This window comes from Callithrix jacchus, chromosome 4 (genome assembly GCF_049354715.1).
Source record: "Callithrix jacchus isolate 240 chromosome 4, calJac240_pri, whole genome shotgun sequence".
Lineage (NCBI taxonomy): Eukaryota > Metazoa > Chordata > Mammalia > Primates > Cebidae > Callithrix > Callithrix jacchus.
This window is the reverse complement of record NC_133505.1, coordinates 85,552,889-85,575,000: the sequence shown is the minus strand read 5'-3', so window position 1 is coordinate 85,575,000 and position 22,112 is coordinate 85,552,889. Positions and strand designations below refer to the sequence as shown.

The window sequence follows — 22,112 nt, the reverse complement described above, 5'->3', positions numbered from 1 at the left end:
AAACAAGCCCATTCAAAAGTGGGCAAAGGATATAAACAGACAATTTACAAAAGAAGACATACATGAGGCCAAAAAACATATGAAAAAATGCTCATCATCACTGGTCATTAGAGAAATGCAAATCAAAACCACATTGAGGTACCATCTCACGCCAGTTAGAATGTCGGCCATTAAAAAATCTGGAGACAACAGATGCTGGAGAGGATGTGGAGAAATAGGAACACTTTTATACTGCTGGTGGGAGTGTAAATTAGTTCAACCATTGTGGAAGACAGTGTGGCCATTCCTCAAGGACCTAGAAATAGAAATTCCATTTGACCCAGCAATCCCACTACTGGGTGTATATCCAGAGGATTATAAATTGTTCTACTATAAGGAAACATGCACACGAATGTTCATTGCAGCACTGTTTACAATAGCAAAAACCTGGAACCAACCCAAATGCCCATCGATGATAGACTGGACTGGGAAAATGTGGCACATATACACCATGGAATACTATGCAGCCATCAAAAACAATGAGTTTGTGTCCTTTGTAGGGTCATGGATGAACCTGGAGACCATCATTCTCAGCAAACTGACACAAAAACAGAAAATGAAATACCACGTTCTCACTCATAGGTGGGTGTTGAACAATGAGAACACATGGACACAGGGAGGGGAGTACTACACACTGGGTTCTGTTCGGGGGAATAGGGGAGGGACAGCAGGGGGTGGGGAGTTGGGGAGAGATAGCATGGGGAGAAATGCCAGATGTGGTGAAGGGGAGGAAGGCAGCAAATCACACTGCCACATGTGTACCTATGCAACTACCTTGCATGTTCTTCACATGTACCCCAAAACATAAAATGCATTAAAAAAATAGCAGTATATGCTATATCCTTCAAAAAAAATATTTCAAGCAAATCTTTAATTCTGGAATTAACACAGCTACAACAATTCAAGCACAAATCAGGGTTACCTGCAGTAGGATCTTTGGCCAGTGAGTTATCCAAAGCACTTGTTATTGACTGGAAAAGATTCATTTTCTGAGTTTGCCCTGTAAAAATCAAAAAAAACATTTCATACATCGTAAAATATGCAAAAACAATTACTTTCTTAACAGTTGATTACAACATGACTAAAATCAACATACAAAGAAAGGCATTATGCAAATTGCTGAATTATTATAAGATAGAAAAGCAGTACAGACCTGAAGAAGCTTGTTAATGGGGCAAAATTTACTGATATTAAATAATTTTTTGTAATAATATAAAAAAGGAAGAAAGAATATAACCAAGTGACAATGTGTGTAGACAATAAGACCTATGGAAAGTCAGAAAACAGGACCAGTCAAAGTGAGTGGTCTGGGAAGACACCACAGACAGGTGTTAGAAACCAAGTCATAAGGAATACACATGATCAGTGGCTTGTGTTAAATATGTTTTCAAAAGCAAATCATCATGGACCATAAAACAATAAGGAAAGCTAAAGATAAACTTTAGTACCCAGAACTGCCGAAGTTTGGAAAATACCATAGTCTTATGCCTAACCACATCATATTTAGTCCTTCCTATTGTCTTATTACTTAAATAGATTATCTGCGAGCCAGTGCCCATCCCTAAATGGATTTTTTGGAAGGAATAAATGAAGCAGTAAATGTAATACACTCGGAACAGTACCCGATGCAGTGAGTGTTGAATAAATATTAGCTATTTATTTTTAGATTCTGGACTCTATCCATGTCCTTCCGTCTTGACCTTGGTACTCTTCTGAATGGTATAGAAAAGCTTCATTTGATAAAGTTATAAATGTTGGAATTCAGAAACATCATTACACTGGAGCTTTCATTCAAGCCTAGGTGCCACCCAGTGCCCACAGTCATCACAGAACTTTAGGTGAACTCCTCTTCAAAAGTACAACTCAGAGCACAGAAAGGCTTCAGCCTAAATCTCCTCAAATCCAGAGGCCGACTCTTCATCCTAGTGCCTGATCTATACACAGGTGGTTGCCTTAACCCACAGCATGCTGATAACAAATCTTTTAAATACCTACTGCTTACCCTGATCACTGCACCACCTAACTTCCATGCTATTCAGTAGCCTAGTATGTCCCAACAGTCAAGGTATAACTCCCGATGTGGGTTATAACAGCTACTGCTGCTGCCTTCAACGGTCTGACCATGGGACACTGGTCACTCGTCCTTTTCCTGGAGACCTATATTCTTCCCTAGCCGGGTATTGCTCCACAGCAGATTCTGAAATATGACATCTTTCTTCCTGTTATCCACCGATACGCCGGCCTTCTGATGTTCTACCTGCTCTGGCATCTAATGTCTGCCTGATCCTTTCAACAGTACTGGATGCTCAGGCTCAGGTTTTGGCAATCCCCAGTCAGATATGTCCTCTGTCCTCTGTGCCCACAATCAGAGCCTGTTGCTACTCTTCTATTTGGTGGAGACAATAGGAATTTATTCAAAAATTATTTTATATCACCTATGGCAAAAGACATATAATTATACCACAGGTCTAATCATATCACATGGCTAAGGCTATACCACTTAATAGATACCAGCATATCTTATCTTATTGTGCTTCACTTTATTTTGCTCCACAGATACTGCAATTTTTACAAATTGAAAGTTTGTAGCAACCCTGTATCAAGCAAGTCTATCAGCATCATTTTTCTAACAGCATGTGCTCACTTTGTGCCTTCACATTTTGGTAACTCTCATAAAATTTCAAACTTTTTCATTACTATTATATCTGTGATCAATACTCTTTGAGATTACTGGTATAATTATCTTGGGGTACCACAGCCTTCTGACATTCTGCCATGGCACCCCAAGACAATTACATTAGTAACCTCAATAAAAGTTATGTGTGTTCTCACTGATCCACTGACCAGTCATTCCCCTTTCTCTTTCCCTTTCCTCAGTCTATTCCTTGAGACATAATAATATGAAAATTAGGCCAATCAAGAATTCTACAGTGACCTCTAAGCTTTCAAGTAAAAGGAAGAGCTGCATATCTCGCACTTTATAAGTTAAAAATGACTAAGTTTACACGGAAGGCATGATGAAAGTCCAGAGAATCTGAAAATTAGGCTTCTTTCACCAAACAGCCTAGTTGTGAATGCAAAGGAAAAGTTCTTGAAGAAAATTTAAAGTGTTACTCCAGTGAGCACACAAATGATAAGAAGGCAAAATAGCCTTATTGCTGATATGAAGAAAATTTTAGTGGTCTGGAGAGAAAATCAAATCAGACACAATATTCCCTTAAGCCAAAGCCTAATTTAGAGCAAGGCCCTAACTCTTCTCAATGCTATGAAAGCTGACAGAGGTGAGGAAGGCAGAAGAAAAATCTAAAGCTAGCAGAACTTGCTTCATGAGGTTTAAGAAAAGTAGCCATCACAGTACATAAAACTGCAAATTGAAGTATAAAGTGCTGATGAAGAAGCTGCAGCAAGTTATCCAGATCTCACTAAGATCATTGATAAAGGTGGCTATACTAAACAACAGACTTTTAACAGAGACAAAACAGCTTTCTACTGGAAGATGCTCTCTTGGGATTTTCACAGCTAAAGAGGAGAAGTCAATGTCTGGCTTCAAAGGACACGTGGACTCCTTTGTGAGGGGCTCATGTACCTGGTGATTTGAAGTTGAAGCCAATGTTCATTTACTATTCTGAAAATCCTAGCACCCTTGAGAATTATGCTAACTCCACCCTGCTTGGTCTCTTTCAACGAAAACAACAAAGCCTGAATGACAGCACATTTACATCAGGATTTCCTGAATATTTTAAGTCGACTATTGAAAGCTACTGCTCAGGAAAAAAAAAAAGATTCCTTTCAAAATATTACTGCTCATTGCCAATGCACCTGGTCACCCAAGAGCTCTGACAGAGATGTATAAGATTAACATTGATTTCATGCCTGCTAATAAATCAATTCTGTGGCTCGCAGATCACGGAGTAATTTCTACTTTCAACTCTTATTATTTAAGAAATACATTTTATAAAGCTATATTTGCCATGAATAACGACTCCTCTGATGGATCTGAGCAAAGTAAATAGAAAATCTTCTGGAAAGGACTAACTATTCTAGATGCCATTTAGAACATTCATGATTCATGAAATGTCAAAATATCAACACTGGCCGGGTGTGGTGGCTCACATTTGTAATCCCAGAGCTTTGCGAGGGCAAGGACGATGGATCACTTGAGGCCAGGAGTTTGAAACCAGTCTAGCCAACATGGTGAAATCCCATCCTCTACCAAAAAATACAAAAAAATTAGTTGGGTGTGGTGGTGCACACCTGTAAACCCTGCTACTTAGGAGGTTAAGGCACAAGAATCATTGAAACCCAGGAGGTGGAGGTTGCAGTGAGCCAAGATCACACCACTGCACTCCAGCCTATCTCAAAAAACAGTAAAAAAGAAGTCAGCGTTTATTGGAGTTTGAAATAAATTGATTCCAATTCTCATGGATGACTTTACTTATTTTTATTTATTTTTTCAACCTCCAGCTCCTGGGTTCAACCAATTCTCATGCTACAGCCACCCCAGGGATTACAAGCATGCACCACCATGCCTGCTATTTTTTTTTTTTTTTTTTTTTTTTGTATTTTTAGTAGAGACTAGGTCTCACCATGTTGCCCAGGCTGGTCTCAAACTCCTGAGCTCAGATGATCTGCGAGCCTTGGCCTCCCAAAATGGTAGGATTACAGGCATGAACCATTGTGCCCAGCCTCATGGATGACTTTGAAGAGTTCAAAATTTCAGAGAAGAATGTAACTGCAGACATGGTAGAAATAGCAAGAGAACTAGAAGTGCAGCCTGAAGATGTGACTTAATTGCTATAATCTCATGATAAAACTTTAATGGATGAGGAGTTGCTCTTTATGGATGCAACCTGAAGAATTCAAAGCAAGTGAATTCTTGAGATGGAATCTACTGCTTTCTATACATCCAAAGAAAATGGATTCTTAAGATAAAATTTATTGCTGATGAAGATGCCATGAACACTGTTGGAATGACAACAAAAGACTTAGAATATTACATAAACTTAGTTGATAAAGAAGTGGCAGGGTTTGGGAGAACTGATTCCAATTCTGAAAAAAGTTCTACTGTGGTAAAATGCTATCAAACAGCATCACATCCTACAGAGAAATCTGTCATGAAAGGAAGAGTCTATCAAAGCAGGAAACTTCATTGTTGTCTTTTTTTTTTTTTAAAGAAGTTGTCACAGCCACCACAACCTTCAGCAACCACTACCCTGATCAGTCAGTAGCCATCAACATCAAGGCAAGCCCTCCACCAGCAAAACATTATGTCTTGCCAAAGGTTCAGATGACTGTTAGCAATTTTTAGCAACAAAATATTTCTTAATTATGGTATGTACATTGATGTTTTACACATAATGCTATTACACACTTACTATAGTACAGTATGAACAAAATGTTTATATGCACTGGGAAACCAAAAAATATTGTGTGACTCACTTTACTGTAATATTCACTATATTGCAATATTCATTTTATTGCAGTGGTCTGAAACCAAACCCACAATATCTCCGAGTTATGCCTGTACTTTCCTTAAATCCTTCTCCATTTCATAAATATTCTTATTTATTGGTGCCCAGCTTCAGATGATAATTGTTTTGGGTAAACATTTTTCCCAATCACGGTGACATTCCCACTGACTCTCCCATTGCATACATTTCATAAAGTAAGATTTTTACTTGTCTATGAGGATTCCATAGCTAGGAACCAAACCAGAATAAAAATATCTAAATATCTAAGTTGCTGTTTATTTCAAGTCTGCTGAACATTCAGATTAATACTGAATGACATGATATCTTATTGCACTAATGCTCAGCAAGTTATTAGTAGGAAGGAAGCAAAGACTTTAATAATAAAAATCATACAAAATCAACATGTAAATTATTGCTTGATAACCACAAAGAATCTACTCATAAAATAATTTACCAGTAAGTGTATTTAAAGGTAATTATTTCCACGTGAATACCTAAACTTTCACTCCTGAATACTTTTTTGAAATAGATTCAAAATTTTAGGGTTTTGAATTAATTGTTAATCTACCAGATACTTTTCTCATTTTTAAATGACAAATTTTAATGGGGCAACATTTACTTTTCAATTATTTTTTAAGGATACAGCATGATTTATGGATGAGGCAAGAAGATATCATAAGTTATTCACAGGTGAGAATTTTGGGCCAGGCGCGGTAGCTCAAGCCTGTAATCCCAGCACTTTGGGAGGCCGAGGCGGGTGGATCACGAGAGGTCGAGGCGGGTGGATCACGAGAGGTCGAGACCATCCTGGTCAACATGGTGAAACCCCGTCTCTACCAAAAAATACAAAAAATTAGCTGGGTATGGTGGCGCGTGCCTGTAATCCCAGCTACTCAGGAGGCTGAGGCAGGAGAATTGCCTGAACCCAGGAGGTGGAGGTTGCAGTGAGCTGAGATCACGCCATTGCACTCCAGCCTGGGTAACAAGAGCAAAACTCCATCTCAAAAAAGAATTTTCAAAATGTGTATCTTCCCTAGAATTATTTATTCTCCTAGAGGATACACCAAAGACCATTGATAGACTATGCTTTGTCTGCCAAAGTAAGATAACCCTACTGATAGCATGTGCTGACCAAAGCTGTACTACCGGTAAGACTGTTAAAAAAATAATTATATACATCACCAAAATTTATTAAATAGAGCTACCAAATTATGCAGTCACCAGTACTAATAAATGGCTACTACATTTTAAAACCAGACTGGTAATTCTTTTTCAAGATAAAACGATATAGCAAAACAAACAACAGCAAAATACAATTTCTCCTAAGCCAAGGCTGCCAGTTAATAGTTGCCTATTGTTAAAAGGATGTGAGTTAATGGTTGCCTAAGGCTGTCATTGAGCTGTTTACTTGAAATTGTACTAAAGAATCCTAAATATGCAGGTCACTGGGGTTGCTGAAAAAAATGAGATGAACTGTAGGCAGAATGTAAAGACAACAACAGAACATAAGCTCCAAGAGGATTGGTATTCTTAAATGCCTTTGATCAGAGCTGACTTCAGTGCTCACAACATGGCCTCACACGTAATAAATACTAAAAAAAATTTTTGAATAAATCAATGAACAAACACATGCAAACACTTTCAATAAAAGTTTAAAGAAACTAAAAGAAAAATGTTTAACCAATAACATTAAGAGAAAAGAATGTGTAAGAAAAAAGACCTATCAATGTGACATTCAATGACAAACTGCAGAAGAAGGGAGGCAAATGAGAGGTGTTATTGCATCAACAGTCTGATAATGTAGGTCTTTAGTAACTACGTAGTATGCAGCAGCAGTGTTGAAGGGAGGGTTCCCAGGAAGCAATCTCCAGAAATTAGTAAGGCCAAGAGCAGAGCACATGGTCAGTGAGTATATTTATAGCTTAGACCCAAACACATAAAAATATACAGCTATGATACAGAAAATTAGGGACTATCTGCAGAGTAAAAGTTGTACCAACATGTTCGGCACTGGCTTTCCTCTGTGCTGCGTAGTTCTCATTTTTTTTTTGAGACGGAGCCTTGCAGTGTCCCCTAGGCTGTAGCGCAGTGGTGCGATCTCAGCTCACTGCAATCTCCACCTCCTGGGTTCAAGCAATTCTCCTGCTTCAGCCACCTGAGTAGCTGGGACTACAGGCATGCACCACCACACTCAGCTAATTTTTTTGTATTTTTAGTAGAGACAGGGTTTCACCATGTTGGCCAGGATGGTCTCGATCGCCTGACCTTGTGATCCACCCGCCTCGGCCTCGCAAAGTGCTGAGATTACAGGCATGAGCCACCACGTCCAGCCCAGTACTGCCTAATTCTTGATATAGACCTGTGTGTTACAGCACATTCTCATCACATTCCTCTTAGAAACACGCAAATGACAATCAGTATATGCCTGGTGAAGCATGAAGAAGGAATGATGTCAATGAAACAATCTAGCACTAATTCACACCATGAAATAACAAGATGCATAAAACACTACCTATTATCCTCCAGATACCCTGTTCTCCAGGAATCCCTTTCTATTTGCCAGGTATGTACCTCTATCTTATTCTAAACTCTACTGAAGAGTTAGCCAACATCTACTTCATAAAGTAAAATTGAGAAAGAATCCAAATGTCAGGGACAGAACGTTTGTATTAAAATGTAAATGGCCCAGGCACAGTAGTGCATGACTATAGTCCCCAGCTACTCAGGAGGCTAGGGTGGGAGGATTGCCCAGGAGAGTTCAGGGTTGTAGTATATGATGATTGTGCCTGTGAATAACCATTGCACTTCGGCCTGGGAAACATAGCAAAAGCTCATCTCTTAAAAAAATAAGAATGAAAAACTCATAAATCCAACTTCCATTTTAAGGTGCCAGTGTTGCCACATATCCATGAGAAGAAAGGAAGTAAATGGTATTCGCAGGGGAAGGCAGGAAGGGTCAACTAATGACAACAGAAGTAAGAGGAACAAAGGTGTAAAGTTGAAGAGACTGTGTCTAGAGTCTTCAGGTTGCCCCATCTCAAGGCACCGAGTAACTTCAGTCAAGGAACAATGGTGCTTCCCTTCCTTTAAGCTGGCTCCTCTATTCAAGCTCCAAGTGGTTTTAAAACCCCTTTATATGTTGATGACTCCCAAATGGTTATCTCCAACCCAGCCAGGCCTCTTCTCTGAGTTTCTGACTTTTATATCCAACAGTCATCAGTTCTCCACTTGGGTGTCTTACTTAGGCTTTTCAACAAGCACAAAACTGAACTCTGGAGTCGGTTCCCAAAACTAGTTTTTTCTATCTTAGCAAACAGCACTATCACCTACCCAGGTGTCCAAGCCACAGACCAGTGAGGTATCTTCAATGTCTTCCTTTTATTTGTCCTTCACATCCAACCTATCAAATCCTACTTCCAAATGTTTTACTTCCAAAATATAGCTTAAATCTAGCAGTACTAACTGGGCATGGTGGCTCATATCTATAATCCTAGCATTTTGGGGGGCAAAGGCAAGAGGGCTGCTTGAGCCCAGGATTTCAAGACCAGCCTGGACAACATGGCGAAACCCTGTCTCTACAAAAATCACAAAAAATTAGCCAGGCAACTAGCCAGGGCCACTCTCCAATGTTACCTGAAGGCCAAGGGGGGAATGGGGATAGCTGCTCATACCAGGAGGGGGATGGGGAGGACTCTTTTCTATCTTTTCCCTATGTGTGCAATTGGCAGCTCATCCAGGATAAATTCACATCCTGGTGCATGCCTGTAGTCCCAGCTACCCTGGAGGCTGAATAGGAGGATCACCTGAGCCTGGGAAGTAAAGGCTGCAGTGAGCCATGATTGAGTCACTGCACTCTAGCCTAGGCAACAGAATGAGACCCTGTCTTTAAAAATACAGATATCTAGCACTACCATATTCTATTGCAGAGCTCGCCATTTCTTTCCTTTGAGGTAGAATAGGTCTGGAGGCAGGGAACCTAAGCCAATTCATGCTGACCTCCTAGAACTAAATCAAAAGGAAAACCCCAACTTTCCACACCCAAGTAACAAAAGGACAAGAGGCTACTCCTTTTGTAATCCTCCAGCCCCTTTTCTGTGTGGCAGATGAAAACATTCAGAGTACCTCTGATTGATCCCCTCAGGATGGTCATGGGCCAAGTCTTCACTTGCATAGGAGTATAACTTTGTAATTTCACTTCAGCTTTTGACTGGTTACAGAAAGTGACCAGACTGACCATGAGGCCATTACTTCATTTACATAGGGCATACACTAATCCATGGGAAATCTCTAAAAGATATTCAAACCCCAGGAAATTCTGTAACCTGCACTCTTGAGCCACTAGCTTGAGTCTGCTCTCACCTATAGAGTGTACTTTCATTTTCAATAAATCTCTGCTTTTATTGCTTCATTTTTTTCCTTGCTTTGTGCCTTCTGTCCAATTCTTTGCTCAAAATGCCAAGAACCTGGACATCTTCCACCAGTAACATATTTTGGTAAGCCATCCAGGAGGTAAGCCCAAAGTTGGAGATTTATTTTTCTTCTCCTTTCCCTTTTCCTCTCTGTTCCATACAGGGGAATGCTTTTCTCTCTTTTTCCCTTTCCAACTCGGGCCCCTCAGCAGACAGTACCTAACTAAGCACAGAGGCAACTGTAGGTTTCTGGCCCGAGCCACTCTCCAGTGAAACCAAGAGTTTTCTATGTGGAAGCCACCACTACCCAGTTTGGATGAGAGGCCTCAGTCCTTTTCCTTTTTCTTTTTCAATCTTTCAGTGGCCTAGTCGCTCCTTAGTAATTGTGAGCAACTTGCCAGGGCCACTCTCCAATGTTACCTGAAGGCCAAGGGGTAAATGGGGATAGCTGCCCATATCAAGAGGGAGAAGGGGAGGACTCTTTTCTATTAGTACCTATTAGGAATTCTATGAGGAATTTCTAGTAGTACCAAGCTGCCTAGGCCCCAGCTATAGTCCCTGATCCCTGCGTGTGTTGCAATTGGCTGCAGCAGCTCACAGGGTGAATTTACACATTTCAGGTGGCTTAAACCTTCTTTTCTTATGATAAATTCTCCTACAGGGTTCTTATGCCAATTTATCCTGTAGAGTTAACCAGTAATGGTAAACAATAATGTCTCTTAGGAGTTTTGACCTCCTTTATCCTACTCTGACTGGCTAAGGACAAAAGAAATGCACCCAGCCTCCGGTTCCTATCATTAAATTTCATGGCTATCAATCTAGTAGAATGGGACACAAGGGAAAGTGTGGCCTTAACAAATTATAAGGATGCTAGAAGTCGAGGCCTTTATCCAGGGACAAAACAAAGTTCATAGTAAGCCATCACCTCTGAAGGGAAAACACACAGCACCCATGCCCACCTAAAGTCAGAGAGTCTGACACTCTAAGATTTGATCCCAAAGGGGGACACCCCGGGGGATCCAACTCCAGACCTGAACCTCTCCAAAGGGGACGCCCTGAGCAGAGGTTCTGAGGTCTAGTGAAAGGCCTCCTTGGAATTTTCTCTTGCAGGTGACAATGAGACAGTTTGGACATTCTTGGGGTTTATTTGTTGCTGCAGCAGTTGGACTGTGTTCTAGGCATTGTTTTTGTGTGTTTGATATAGTCATGGGAAATAAGGATTTGGTAAACTTGATATTCTTTTGCAATACTATTTGCCCCCAGTATTGTTTGAAATTCTGGAGTTTGCTGTTGAATAGGACAGTGGGATGGAGGTGCATGTATCCAGGCTTTTGTACTGCTGTTCTAAGTAGGACCAGGCCTGGTTAGTATGTGATGTTCTCCTTTGGTGCTGTTTGGTCCCAGTGTTTGGAGTCTTAAAAATCAAACTACCAGGGAAACTGCTTTAACCAAAATTTTGGTTCACAACCTTCATTGGATTACCCATTGGGGCAAACAAAGTAAAATCAGTGGGTTTGTATTGCTATTCCACGGCTAGAATTCCAAGGTAAAAGCTACTGGATCTTCATTTGTGTGTATATATCCATGTCTAGTTGTGTTTATTTGTACATACACTTGTTATATGTTGTGTCTACCAAATTGGCTTATAGTTAAAGGAGCACTCATAAATTAAGTAAGACTAAACAATTTTCAAGTTAACATGACTTAAGTATAACTTTACTAAACAAACTGGTACTGGAGTGCTTACCGATCACGTGCCTAGAGTGAATTTCTTGATTGGACAGACAGAATGTATGGTGATAGTGGTAGAATTAGGGGTATTGAGTTGTATATCAGGAATAAAATATTCATTATGTGGATTTTTAGGGGGCTATGGATAACACTGTAGCCTCTAGAGTGGACTAAGTAGGAAACATTTAGGGATAGTTTCCTGTTTGTTTTTGCATCTAATTTTCATTTGTTTGCCATTTGTTCTCCTTCAGGTTTTACTTGTATATGCATATATATAAAACCATAGATTTTTTTTTTTTAGTTTCTAGTGGAAGGCTTTTGTTTCTGTGAATAGCTATTTTTGTTTCTTATGAATTTCCAGCAAGTTATCATGTGTTCTATTTATCTGGAATTCCTAGGCTACCTTTTTCAGGCCTGCAGGATTTGATGGAGCACACCAGCCACTTGAAATATGGTTGGTTTTACTTGCCTCTAATAATCTAGACAGCAAAGGCTCTTGCTTCGAATGCAAGAAAAATGAGAATTGGATAAAGGACAGTAGTAAGCCCCTGCCAGTCCCCTACCAAAAATGTGAGGGTACCAGTTATGACCCCTGGCACTAGAAGACTGACTGGTCTTGCTCCCACCTAGGGGTACAGTCAGGCAAAATTCTAGCAGTCCAAAAAGAGAAATCAGATGAAGACTGAAGGGGCCCGGGGTCTTCCTCAACACCACTGTTCGGGAACATCATAATTACTACTGAGGAGCCCTGGGTAACTGGATGTCATGGGCACCCAAGTTCAGTTTCTTTTCTACACAAATTCAGTTTCTTTCCTTGCTGCTTATGTTGGAAAACTTTCTTCCCAAGCCACAAGCATTATGGGAATAGAAGGAAAGCCATAAATAAGATCCTTTACTCCTCCTTTCATTTGTCAATTTGAGAAACAAATCTTCCAACAGGAATTTCTAGTACTACCAAGCTGCCTAGTCCCCCTGTTGAAAAGAGATATATGTATTAATATGTGGTTAAAATAGGGGCACTACTACAATTTAAGCATCATCTGGTGAAATTGCTAATAGTCAAAAATACAGACAATGTCCCAAACCACATTAATAAACAGGTTAACCCACTGTCATGGTATACTGGAAAACCAGGACAGGCTAAACAACAATGCCAGTCAAAATACAGCTTAAAAAACCCCAGCTATTTATTTTCCCAATTAAAAACAATACCTGATTAAGCTGGAAGCAAGGAAAAGGCCTATCATCCACAGCTGAGGTAGTACTTACTCATGGGCTCTTAAGATCCTGAAGTTCTCCCTACAATGCCCCCACCTTTGCTGTTCTTTTTTTTTGGGGGGGGGGGCCACCTTTGCTGTTCTAAAGCCTTCTGAGGAATACTGGCTACTACAAGACTTCAGAATAATTAATGAGGCTGTTATCTCTGTCCACTCATTGGTCAGATCCATATAATCTCCTGATTCAGGTGCTGGGGATGCTAAATGTTCTCAGTCCTAAACCTAAAAGATGCTTTCTTTTCCATTTCTCTGGCCCCAGAATCCCAATACCTTTTTGCCTTTGAATGGGAAAATCCTAATACCAAAGAAAAACAACAATACACTTAGACAGTACTTCCCCAGGGTTTTCAGGATAGCCCCCTTTTCTTTGCTTGAGCCTTAGAGTGGGATATGAGGGGTCTGCAATTAAGGAATAGGAGTATATTCCACTACACAGATGGCCTTCTTGTGGGTAGCCCAACCCTGGATGAAAATACCACAAAAGCTTTGAATTTCCTGGGAGACAAAGGTACAAAGTGTCCAAAAAGAAGATTCAGATTACCCTCCAACAGGTCCACGATCATATCCTTAGCAGCTAGCAGAGTCTGGCATCCAGAAGAAAATAAAAATACACAGAATGACTGAATAACAAGCTCACATCCATATAATACTCAAGAATCAGGGGCATGGAAAGGCCAGGATGAACTGTTCTCAGAGAACAACACAGTGTAATAAAGGCAGCAAACATACCAGCATAAAGCAGCATCAGTGTCACCTATTCAGAATCTAATCTGACTACCTCCTATTTAAGGAGTACCATTTATATGTCAAAACAACCAAAATAAAAGTATTTGCATCACATGTGAAAAGCAGAAAGTATCTTCAATATTTTTTAATAGACAAAATATTAGTATATAAGTAGCATGGGAGGCTTTGGAGTCAAACACATCACGATTCAAACTCTGGCTTTGCCACTTACCAGACTTGGGCAAGTACTAAAATTTCTGAGCCTCAATTTTCTCATCTTTAAAATGAGCATAATAATATCTAGCTCACAAGGTTACTGTGAGGATTATAAACTGATGTCTAACACAACACCTGGAAAAGAGCAGCTATGCAATAATGGTAGATAGTATTGGTATTGATGGGAAAAATACTGAGTATACTTTTAAAAATATGTAAATGCATCTAATAGTTCTTAATTAAAAATAAATCAAGTTAACAAAAACATAAGAAAATATTCCTCAATGGAAATGAAACAAATAAAAAGTAAAACAAAGTACATTTAGCACAAAATACCCAAGAATGTACATGCACACACCTGATTTTAGCAATTAACATCCAATACTCACACTCATACATATCATGGGGTATAAATTGGAGTATAAATTTGAACTATGCATTAAAAATCCATTAAAACATTCAGGACTCTATCCTAAAGAAATAATCTCAGATACATAAAAGCCATATACATGAAATGCTTATATCTGCATTATTTATAAAATTGCAAAACTGTAACAACAAAAACATAATGATAAGTATTTAATGGTTCCACTTCTGGAGTGAATGATTGATTCTCAGTTGTCAAACACTGTGTTAAGTACTACTACTGTTTTATGTAGCCCTCATAACAACCTTCTGAAGTAAGTACTATTATTAACCCCTTACATTATGAAGAACCTGAGGCGTATAGAGGATAACTCCAAAGTTACAGATAGCCAAAACAAGATCAAACTTAGGACAATTGGATTCCAGGATCAAGATTTTAACTTGTAAAAGAATTGTAGCATCTTTACTCCACAGAACATTTCTTCTAAATTCTCAAGAACATTATAAAAACTACATTCTAGGAAAATGCTTCTGATTAAATAAGTTGTATTTGTATTAAAACTAAAAGTATGGAAAATACTAAACTGAAAGGAAATACCTGTAAGGATACACACCAAAATAAAATGAAAAAAAAAAAAGATACACACCAAAATGTTAGCAATATTTACTGTCATGGGTGGTGATTTTTTTTTTTTACTTTTTCTCCATTATCCAAATTATCTGTAATATGCTTGCATTATTTTTATGATAGGAATAAGCTTATAAACATGGTATCATTTTACTTAGATTTTAGTAAATTTACAACTATGGAAAGGTGGATTAAGAAAACCTGTACTCTATTTCTCAAGTATTAGGCCAAAATTTCTTTGCTTTGAAGACAGAATTCAGGGCTCATTTTGATTGTGGAAAAAAAACCTACTATTAACCTTTATGGTACCTACTGTTACACGAGACACCCTCCTAGTAAATCTACACACATTTTAGTACGTTGTTTAGACTGGAAGTTCTGGAATCTGACCAATTAGATTCAAAAGCTGGAGCTTTGGAGCTACCACTAACTTATCTGTGTAATCTTGGACAAACTGTCTCAAGACTTCCATTAACCTAACTGCAAAACGGGAATAAAAACATTACTAACCTTTTAAGGTCGTCCTAAGCTAAGCCTTAAATGAGATGATGAAACGTACACATAGTGCCTGACCCTGGTAAGCACTCAATAAATCTTCATTCTTATCCACAAGGAAAGACACACTTCCAAAAATGTCAGCTCAAAGTGAGAAGTTATTAGACAAGGAAGCAATACATGTTTCCCTACAATTTCCTGATATTCTGATGAGAAACACTGGATCTTTAGAACATTACATGAAACTTGCAGAAATGGTAAAAATCATGTAATAGTCACACTATGAGGAGTTTGCTACATTTCCTTCCTATGGCTTCCTTCTCCCACCACCTTCACCTCCTTGGCTAAGTGGCAGCAGAGCGCAGGCACAAGCTCAGTATTAAGCTCAAATGGAAAGTCTGGATTCTTTCTCATCTCTAGGTAGAACCTGTTCTGTAACCTTGGGAAAATCAATTCAGTTACTTAGTCTCAGCAGAAAAAAAAAAAAAAAAAAATATATATATATATATATATACACACATGGATATATATGGTTTTTTTGGTTTTTTTCTGTAGATAAGAAAAAACCAAGGGACAAAATAAAAATGAACACTGAATCCTTACTCTATATATATATATATATCACCAAAGCTAATGGCCCAATCCCAGAGAGGCTGGAACACACCTAAGGCCTGAGTTGAGAAAGCAAGGATAGAGGAGAAAGGAAGGGGGGCGTTCCCTGGGCACCACCCCTCCACCCTCAGGCCCTTCCAGACAGCAGCATGCCCTCTCACCCGTCTCAAAGGTGCGGGGGAGCGGGGGCTGCGTCCCGAGGGCGGAACAATGACAAAAATTAGAACAAGAAGTGAATCACAGTTAGACCCTGGGGCAGGGAGGTTCTAGAAGGTAAGGCAGGATTAAGCTGGGATGCAAGGATTGCTGCCTGCCCCTCGCGAGCGTCGGAGAGCCTGGGAGTCTGGGATACAGCGAGACCTGGTGGGCAGTCCCTGGCTCACCGTACTCCCGGGGCTCCGGGTCCGGCTGGAAAGTGAAATGAGCCACCTGCCGCCTCTGAGCCGCATCCTTGCCAGTCGCGGCGGGGTGCAGAAAGCCCCGCGCCAGGCCCGCGCCACAGAGCCGACGCCAGTGCCCCTCAGCCCCTGCCGCCCTGAGCCTGAACAGCCAGCTGGCAGCCGAACCCACAGCCGCCATCCCCGCTTGCCGCCGGGTTTCTCAAGCACTGCAGCCGCTCGCTGCCCGTGGGGAGGGCGGAGTACCCGAGACGGCTTCCACATTGGTCGGGCCAGAGGGGCGTTCCCGTGAAATGGACCAATCGGAACTGGAAATTCCGGGGCGGGGAAGTGGACGTGACGAGACGTCCCGCTTCTTCTCCTTGTGCGCATGCGGAAAATGAGCTTGGTGAGGCGGAGGTGGAGCCAAGGAAATAGTTTCTGGGGTGGAGCCTCCCCGACGTCAGCTGTGCGGGCTTGGCTTGAGGACCGAGTCTGCAAAGTTCCAGACAGTGCCTGGAAGCGATCTTTACTGGTGTCATCTACAGTGCCATTTCCAATGGTTGTTTTCATTTTAAGATCCATACTTTTTTTTTTAATGTAACCCTTTTTTTATCCTCTCCTATTCTGTCTCTATTATTGTGTGAAAGCTGAAGAGAGCTACTGATTGGCATTGGTTATTGGTTTTGACTTTCAGAAAACTGCTGGAGTCACTGCTCAGAGCCTCCACTCCTTATTCACACCCTCCTTTAAATGCTTAATAAGCATATATCAATTTTTATTGATTTTGTTTTTCCAGATTTAAATGAGAGATGAAAGAGGTAAACTTAGATTTCATCCTTCAAATCCACTGAATAGCAATTCAGATACATTTTGCCCAGAAGTAGCGAAAATTACAAGACTGGCTTAGTCTAAGTAGCATTGAAACCTGGAGAATTTAAGCCACTAATTTTTATTTATACTAATCAACTATGTAAATTTGCTTTAATCGAAGTGTTTTACCAGGATACCTTCTCTATGAATATACCAAAAAAACATGAAAAATGTGAGATATTTTAAAATCGAAAATGACAAGAGGCAATCATGACTGTGTACGTCAGATGAAAATGAGTGGGTGGGGAAGGATGGGCCCAAAACAGATTTGAAGAAGAAAGGGAGGAAAAGAACATTCCTCTTCCCTTACACCTGGCCTCTCAACCCCTTTGGTTTTGCACAGGGGCAAGAGAGGAGAGAGTAGAAACTGGGTGAAAGGGAGGGCAGACAGATGTGTTTTCTGACTGAGATTGAAAAACAGCAATTAAAAACTGCCTAAGGTAGAACCAAAATTATGTCTCCATTTTTCCTACTCCCACACTAAGTCCAAAATTTAACATTTGGGAAATTTTTGATCTTGGCTTTTGTTAGTATTCACTTCTGCTGTTTTAATAGTGTGGGTTAGAGTGTTTTGCAAGCTCATGAAGAGTATTTTTGTTTTAATGAAAGAAAGTGGTAACAAAATGAACTTACACTTACATAGTCAAATTTGTGTTTAGAATAGAATAAAGAACAAGGTTAAATATGAATAGAGCTTTTTTTTCTACTTACTGATAGTTAACAGACCTGGGGGTGCTGAGATTACTTAGGTCTGGGAGAAAAACAGAAAAATAGTTTTTCTATTTTTCTACTGATGGGAATCTTATGGAACTCTGCTATATACAAGCCAATGACAAGCCACCATTGAGACAAATAAGATTAAGTCATCGTTTTAGTTTTAAAATGTCCAAGTTGGTAAAAAAAAAAAAAAAGACAGATTAGAGAAAAAAAGAGACAACTACAGTCCAATGTGATAGGGGTCCTAGAATAGTGCAAACAAAGTGAAACACAAAAAGAGCAATAAACTCTTCTTTAAAAGTCAAGTGTTTCCAGAAATAACAGGTCTGAGCCAGACCTAAAAGATGAGTAGAAGGTACCAGGCAGACTAGGGAGGAAAAGGAATTCCAAACTAAGAAAAGACCTGTGCAAAGGCTGATAGGCATGAAGAGCACAGTGCTTTCCAGGAAAAGAAGGTAGCTTGCTGCTCCTAGATTCAGGGAATAGGGAATGATACAGGGTTAACAGAGAAGGTAGAAAAAAACGGATTAAAGGGAGATTTTGAAGGTTTTGTATGCTGGTCTAAGAGGTGCGAACTTCCAACTACATGTAGCCAGGAACAGCAAAGATAGCACCTGCCAGATTCACCTACTTTACAAACTACTTTTTTTTTTTTTAATTTACCCCATCTCTACCACACCAATTGCCTGATATCAATGAAAATCTCTATGGTATTAGAATGGGACTTTCCTCCATTTGGTAAAGGACAGATTTGGTAAACTGTCCTTTTCTGGGAATTTCAGAAGTCTAATTTAGAAAGAAAGATCAGGTAATCTTTAAATGCAACTAGTAAATGCAAAAAAAAAAAAAATGGGAGTTTCAGTAATTTTGTGAACCAGAAAAGATCAAGAGTATGATTACATTTGAATTCTAGATTCCATTTATTCCCAAGTCCTTACAGCCTTCTGGTCCTGGGGTTCTATGAGACATCACCACATCCTTAAAATGTATTCCCCTCTTTGCTTGAGCTACTTTTTTTTTACATTGGTCCTAAATCTTTAATTTGACTGTCATTATATAGGGTATTCAAATAATAGGTAATTAAAATGACAATGTTAATGTCAATGTCAACTTATAAGATCTCATATAAGACAAAATTTTTAGAATTTATTTTAAAAAATTTGTCTTAAAAATTTTTTTAATTTATTTATTTTACGTTAGGTGCATACTGTATCTGGCATTTCTCCCCAAGTTATCCCTCCCCTCCCTCTCCACCCCCCGCTGTCTCTCCCCTTCCCCCTCCAACTGCCCCCAGTGTGTGATGCTCCTCTCCCTGAGTCCACATGTTCTTGTTGTTCAACACCCACCTATGAGTGAGAACATACCATGTTTGGCTTTCTGTTCTTGCATCAGTTTGCTGAGAATGATGTTTTCCAGATTCATCCAAGTCCCTACAAAGGACTCGAACTCATTGTTCCTTATGGCTGCATAGTATTCCATGGTGTATATGTACCACATTTTCTTTGTCCAGTCTATCATTGATGGGCATTTGGGTTGGTTCCAGGTCTTTGCTATTGTACACAGGGCTGCAATGAACATATGTGTGCATATGTCTTTATAGTAGAACAATTTATACTTCTTTGGGTATATACCCAGTAATGGGAAGGCTGGGTCAAATGGAATTTCAATTTCTAGGTCCTTGAGAAATCACCACACTGTCTTCCACAATGTTTGAACTAATTTACAGTACCACCAACTGTGTAGGAGTGTTCCTATTTCTCCACACCCTCTCCAGCATCTGTTTTCTCCAGATTTTTTAATGATTGCCATTCTAACTGGCATGAGATGATATCTCAGTGTGATTTTGATTTGCATTTCTCTGATGACCAGTGATGATGAACTTTTTTTCATATGTTTGTTGGCCTCATATATGTCTTCTTTTGAAAAGTGTCTGTTCATATCCTTTGCTCATTTTTGAATGGGGTTGTTTTTTTTCTTGTAGATCTGTTTTAGTTCTTTGTAGGTTCTGGTTATTAGCCCTTTGTTAGATGGGTAGATTGCAAAAATTTTTTCCCATTCTGTTGGTTGCCAATTCACTCTAATGATGGTTTCTTTAGCTGTACAGAAGCTCTGGAGTTTCATTAGATCCCATTTGTCTATTTTGGCTTTTATTGCCATTGCTTGTGCTGTTTTAATCATGAAGTCCTTGCCTATGCCTATGTCCTGGATGGTTTTGCCTACATTTTCTTCCAGTGTTTTTATGGTGTTATGTTTTATGTTTACATCTTTAATTCATATGGAGTTAATTTTAGTGTCAGGTGACAGATAGGGGTCTAGTTTCAGCTTTCTGCACATTGCTAGCCAGTTTTCCCAACACCACTTATTAAACATGGAGCCCTTTCTCCATTGCTTGTTTTTGCAGGGTTTGTCAAAAATCAGATGGTTGTAGATGTGTGGTGTTTCTTCTGAGGTCTCTGTTCTGTTCCATTGGTCTATATCTCTGTTTTGGTACCAGTACCATGCTGTTTTGATTACTATAGCCTTGTAGTATAGTTTGAAGTCTGGCAGTGTGATGCCTCCAGCTTTGTTCTTTTTGCTTAGGATTTTCTTGGCTATGTGGGCTCTCTTGTGATTCCATATGAATTTTAAATGTTATTTTCCGGTGTTTCTTTCAGGAGCTCTTGTAGGGCAGGTCTGGTGGTGACAAAATCTCTCAGTAATTGCTTGTCCGTAAAGGATTTTATTTCTCCTTCACTTACGAAGCTTAGTTTGGCTGGATATAAGATTCTGGGTTGAAAGTTCTTTTCTTTAAGGATGTTGAATATTGGCCCCACTCTCTTCTGGCTTGTAGGGTTTCTGCCGAGACATCTGCTGTGAGTCTGATTGGCTTCCCTCTGTGGGTGATCTGACCTCTCTCTCTGGCTGCCCTTAGCACTTTTTCCTTAATTTCAACCCTGGTGAATCTGACGATTATGTGCCTTGGGGTTGCTCTTCTTGAGGAATATCTTTGTGGAGTTCTCTGTGTTTCTTGAATTTGAAATTTGGACTGCCTTGCTAGGCTTGCGAAGTTCTCCTGGATAATATCCTGGAGTGTGTTTTCCAGCTTGGATTCATTCTCCCCATTATATTCAGGTACACTAATCAAGGGTAGGTTAGGTCTTTTCACATAATCCCATATTTCTTGGAGGCTTTGTTCATTTCTTTTCATTCTTTTTTCTCTTGTCTTGCCTTCTCTCTTTATTTCATTGCGTTGATCTTCAATCTCTGATATCCTTTCTTCTGCTTGATTGATTCAGCTATTAAAACTTGTGTTTGCTTCACATAGTTCTGGTGCTGTGTTTTTCAGCTCCATCAAGTCATTTATGTTCTTCTCTAAGCTGGTTATTCTAGTTAGCATTTCATCTAACCTTTTTTCAAGGTTTTTGGTGTCTTTGCATTGAGTTAGAACGTGTTCCTTTAGCTCAGAAAAGTCTGTTATTTTCCACCTTCTGAAACCTGTTTCTGTCAATTAGTCACACTCCTTCTCAGTCAAGTTGTGATCCTGTGTTGTTGTGGAGTTGTGATTCCTTGAAGCAGAAGAGGTGTTCTGGTCTTTGATGGTTTCATCTTTTTTGCACTGGTTTTTTTCCCATCTTTGTGGATTTACCTGGCCATGGTGTCAGGGAGCTGCCTGATCAGGTCGCTTGTCTGCCTGTGGAGGTGCTACTGGGTTTCTAGGGACTCCTTCAGCTTACTAGGGAAGCTTCCCAAGTCTTTTTGTTTCTACTGGGAGATTAGGCCCACCTCTTCCTCTGACCTGTAGGCACTGCTGGGTTGTCAAGAATGCCATCCCATTGCTAGGTAGGCTTCCTGTGTTTTTTGATAAAACACGTAGCTCCTCTAGTGCTGGGTTGTGCCCTTCCTCCACTGGGCTGGAATATTCAGGGTTCAGCTTAGACTGTGGCACTGGCTGCACAACCCACTAGAGTCAGAGCTTCAGCCCTCTGGGGTTTGTAGGAGAGGGGAGGGACTTGCCCAGCCTAACCCAGCTGCTCCTGCTTACAGCTCCCTCTCTCTCCAGGCGGGGGGAGTGGGCGATAGCTCAATCTGCAGGCTCTCCCGGCCACCTTTTAGGCTTATGCATCTGTTTAGGTCTGTGCGCCAGTCCGGGACACCGTCCTAGATTATTATTCAACTCTGCACTTGTAATTCACAGC

At 40.0% G+C, this 22,112-nt stretch overlaps 1 protein-coding gene across 21 annotated transcripts in view; it reads right to left on the bottom strand.

Moving 5' to 3' along the window:
* Positions 1–16,572, bottom strand: part of BCKDHB (branched chain keto acid dehydrogenase E1 subunit beta) — a 274,313-nt gene extending 257,741 nt beyond the window's left edge. For all 21 annotated transcript variants that reach the window (XR_013534839.1, XR_013534841.1, XR_013534838.1 and 18 more), the window contains exons 1-2: positions 16,354–16,572; positions 962–1,039 (exon numbers count right to left, since the gene is read on the bottom strand). Coding sequence is in view for 13 of the 21 variants with exons in the window: in XM_054254960.2 (XP_054110935.1) it covers positions 962–1,039; positions 16,354–16,549 (274 nt within the window). In the remaining 8 variants the exon portion in view is untranslated. The remainder of the gene's footprint in view (positions 1–961; positions 1,040–16,353) is intronic.
* Between the last annotated feature and the right edge of the window lie 5,540 nt (positions 16,573–22,112).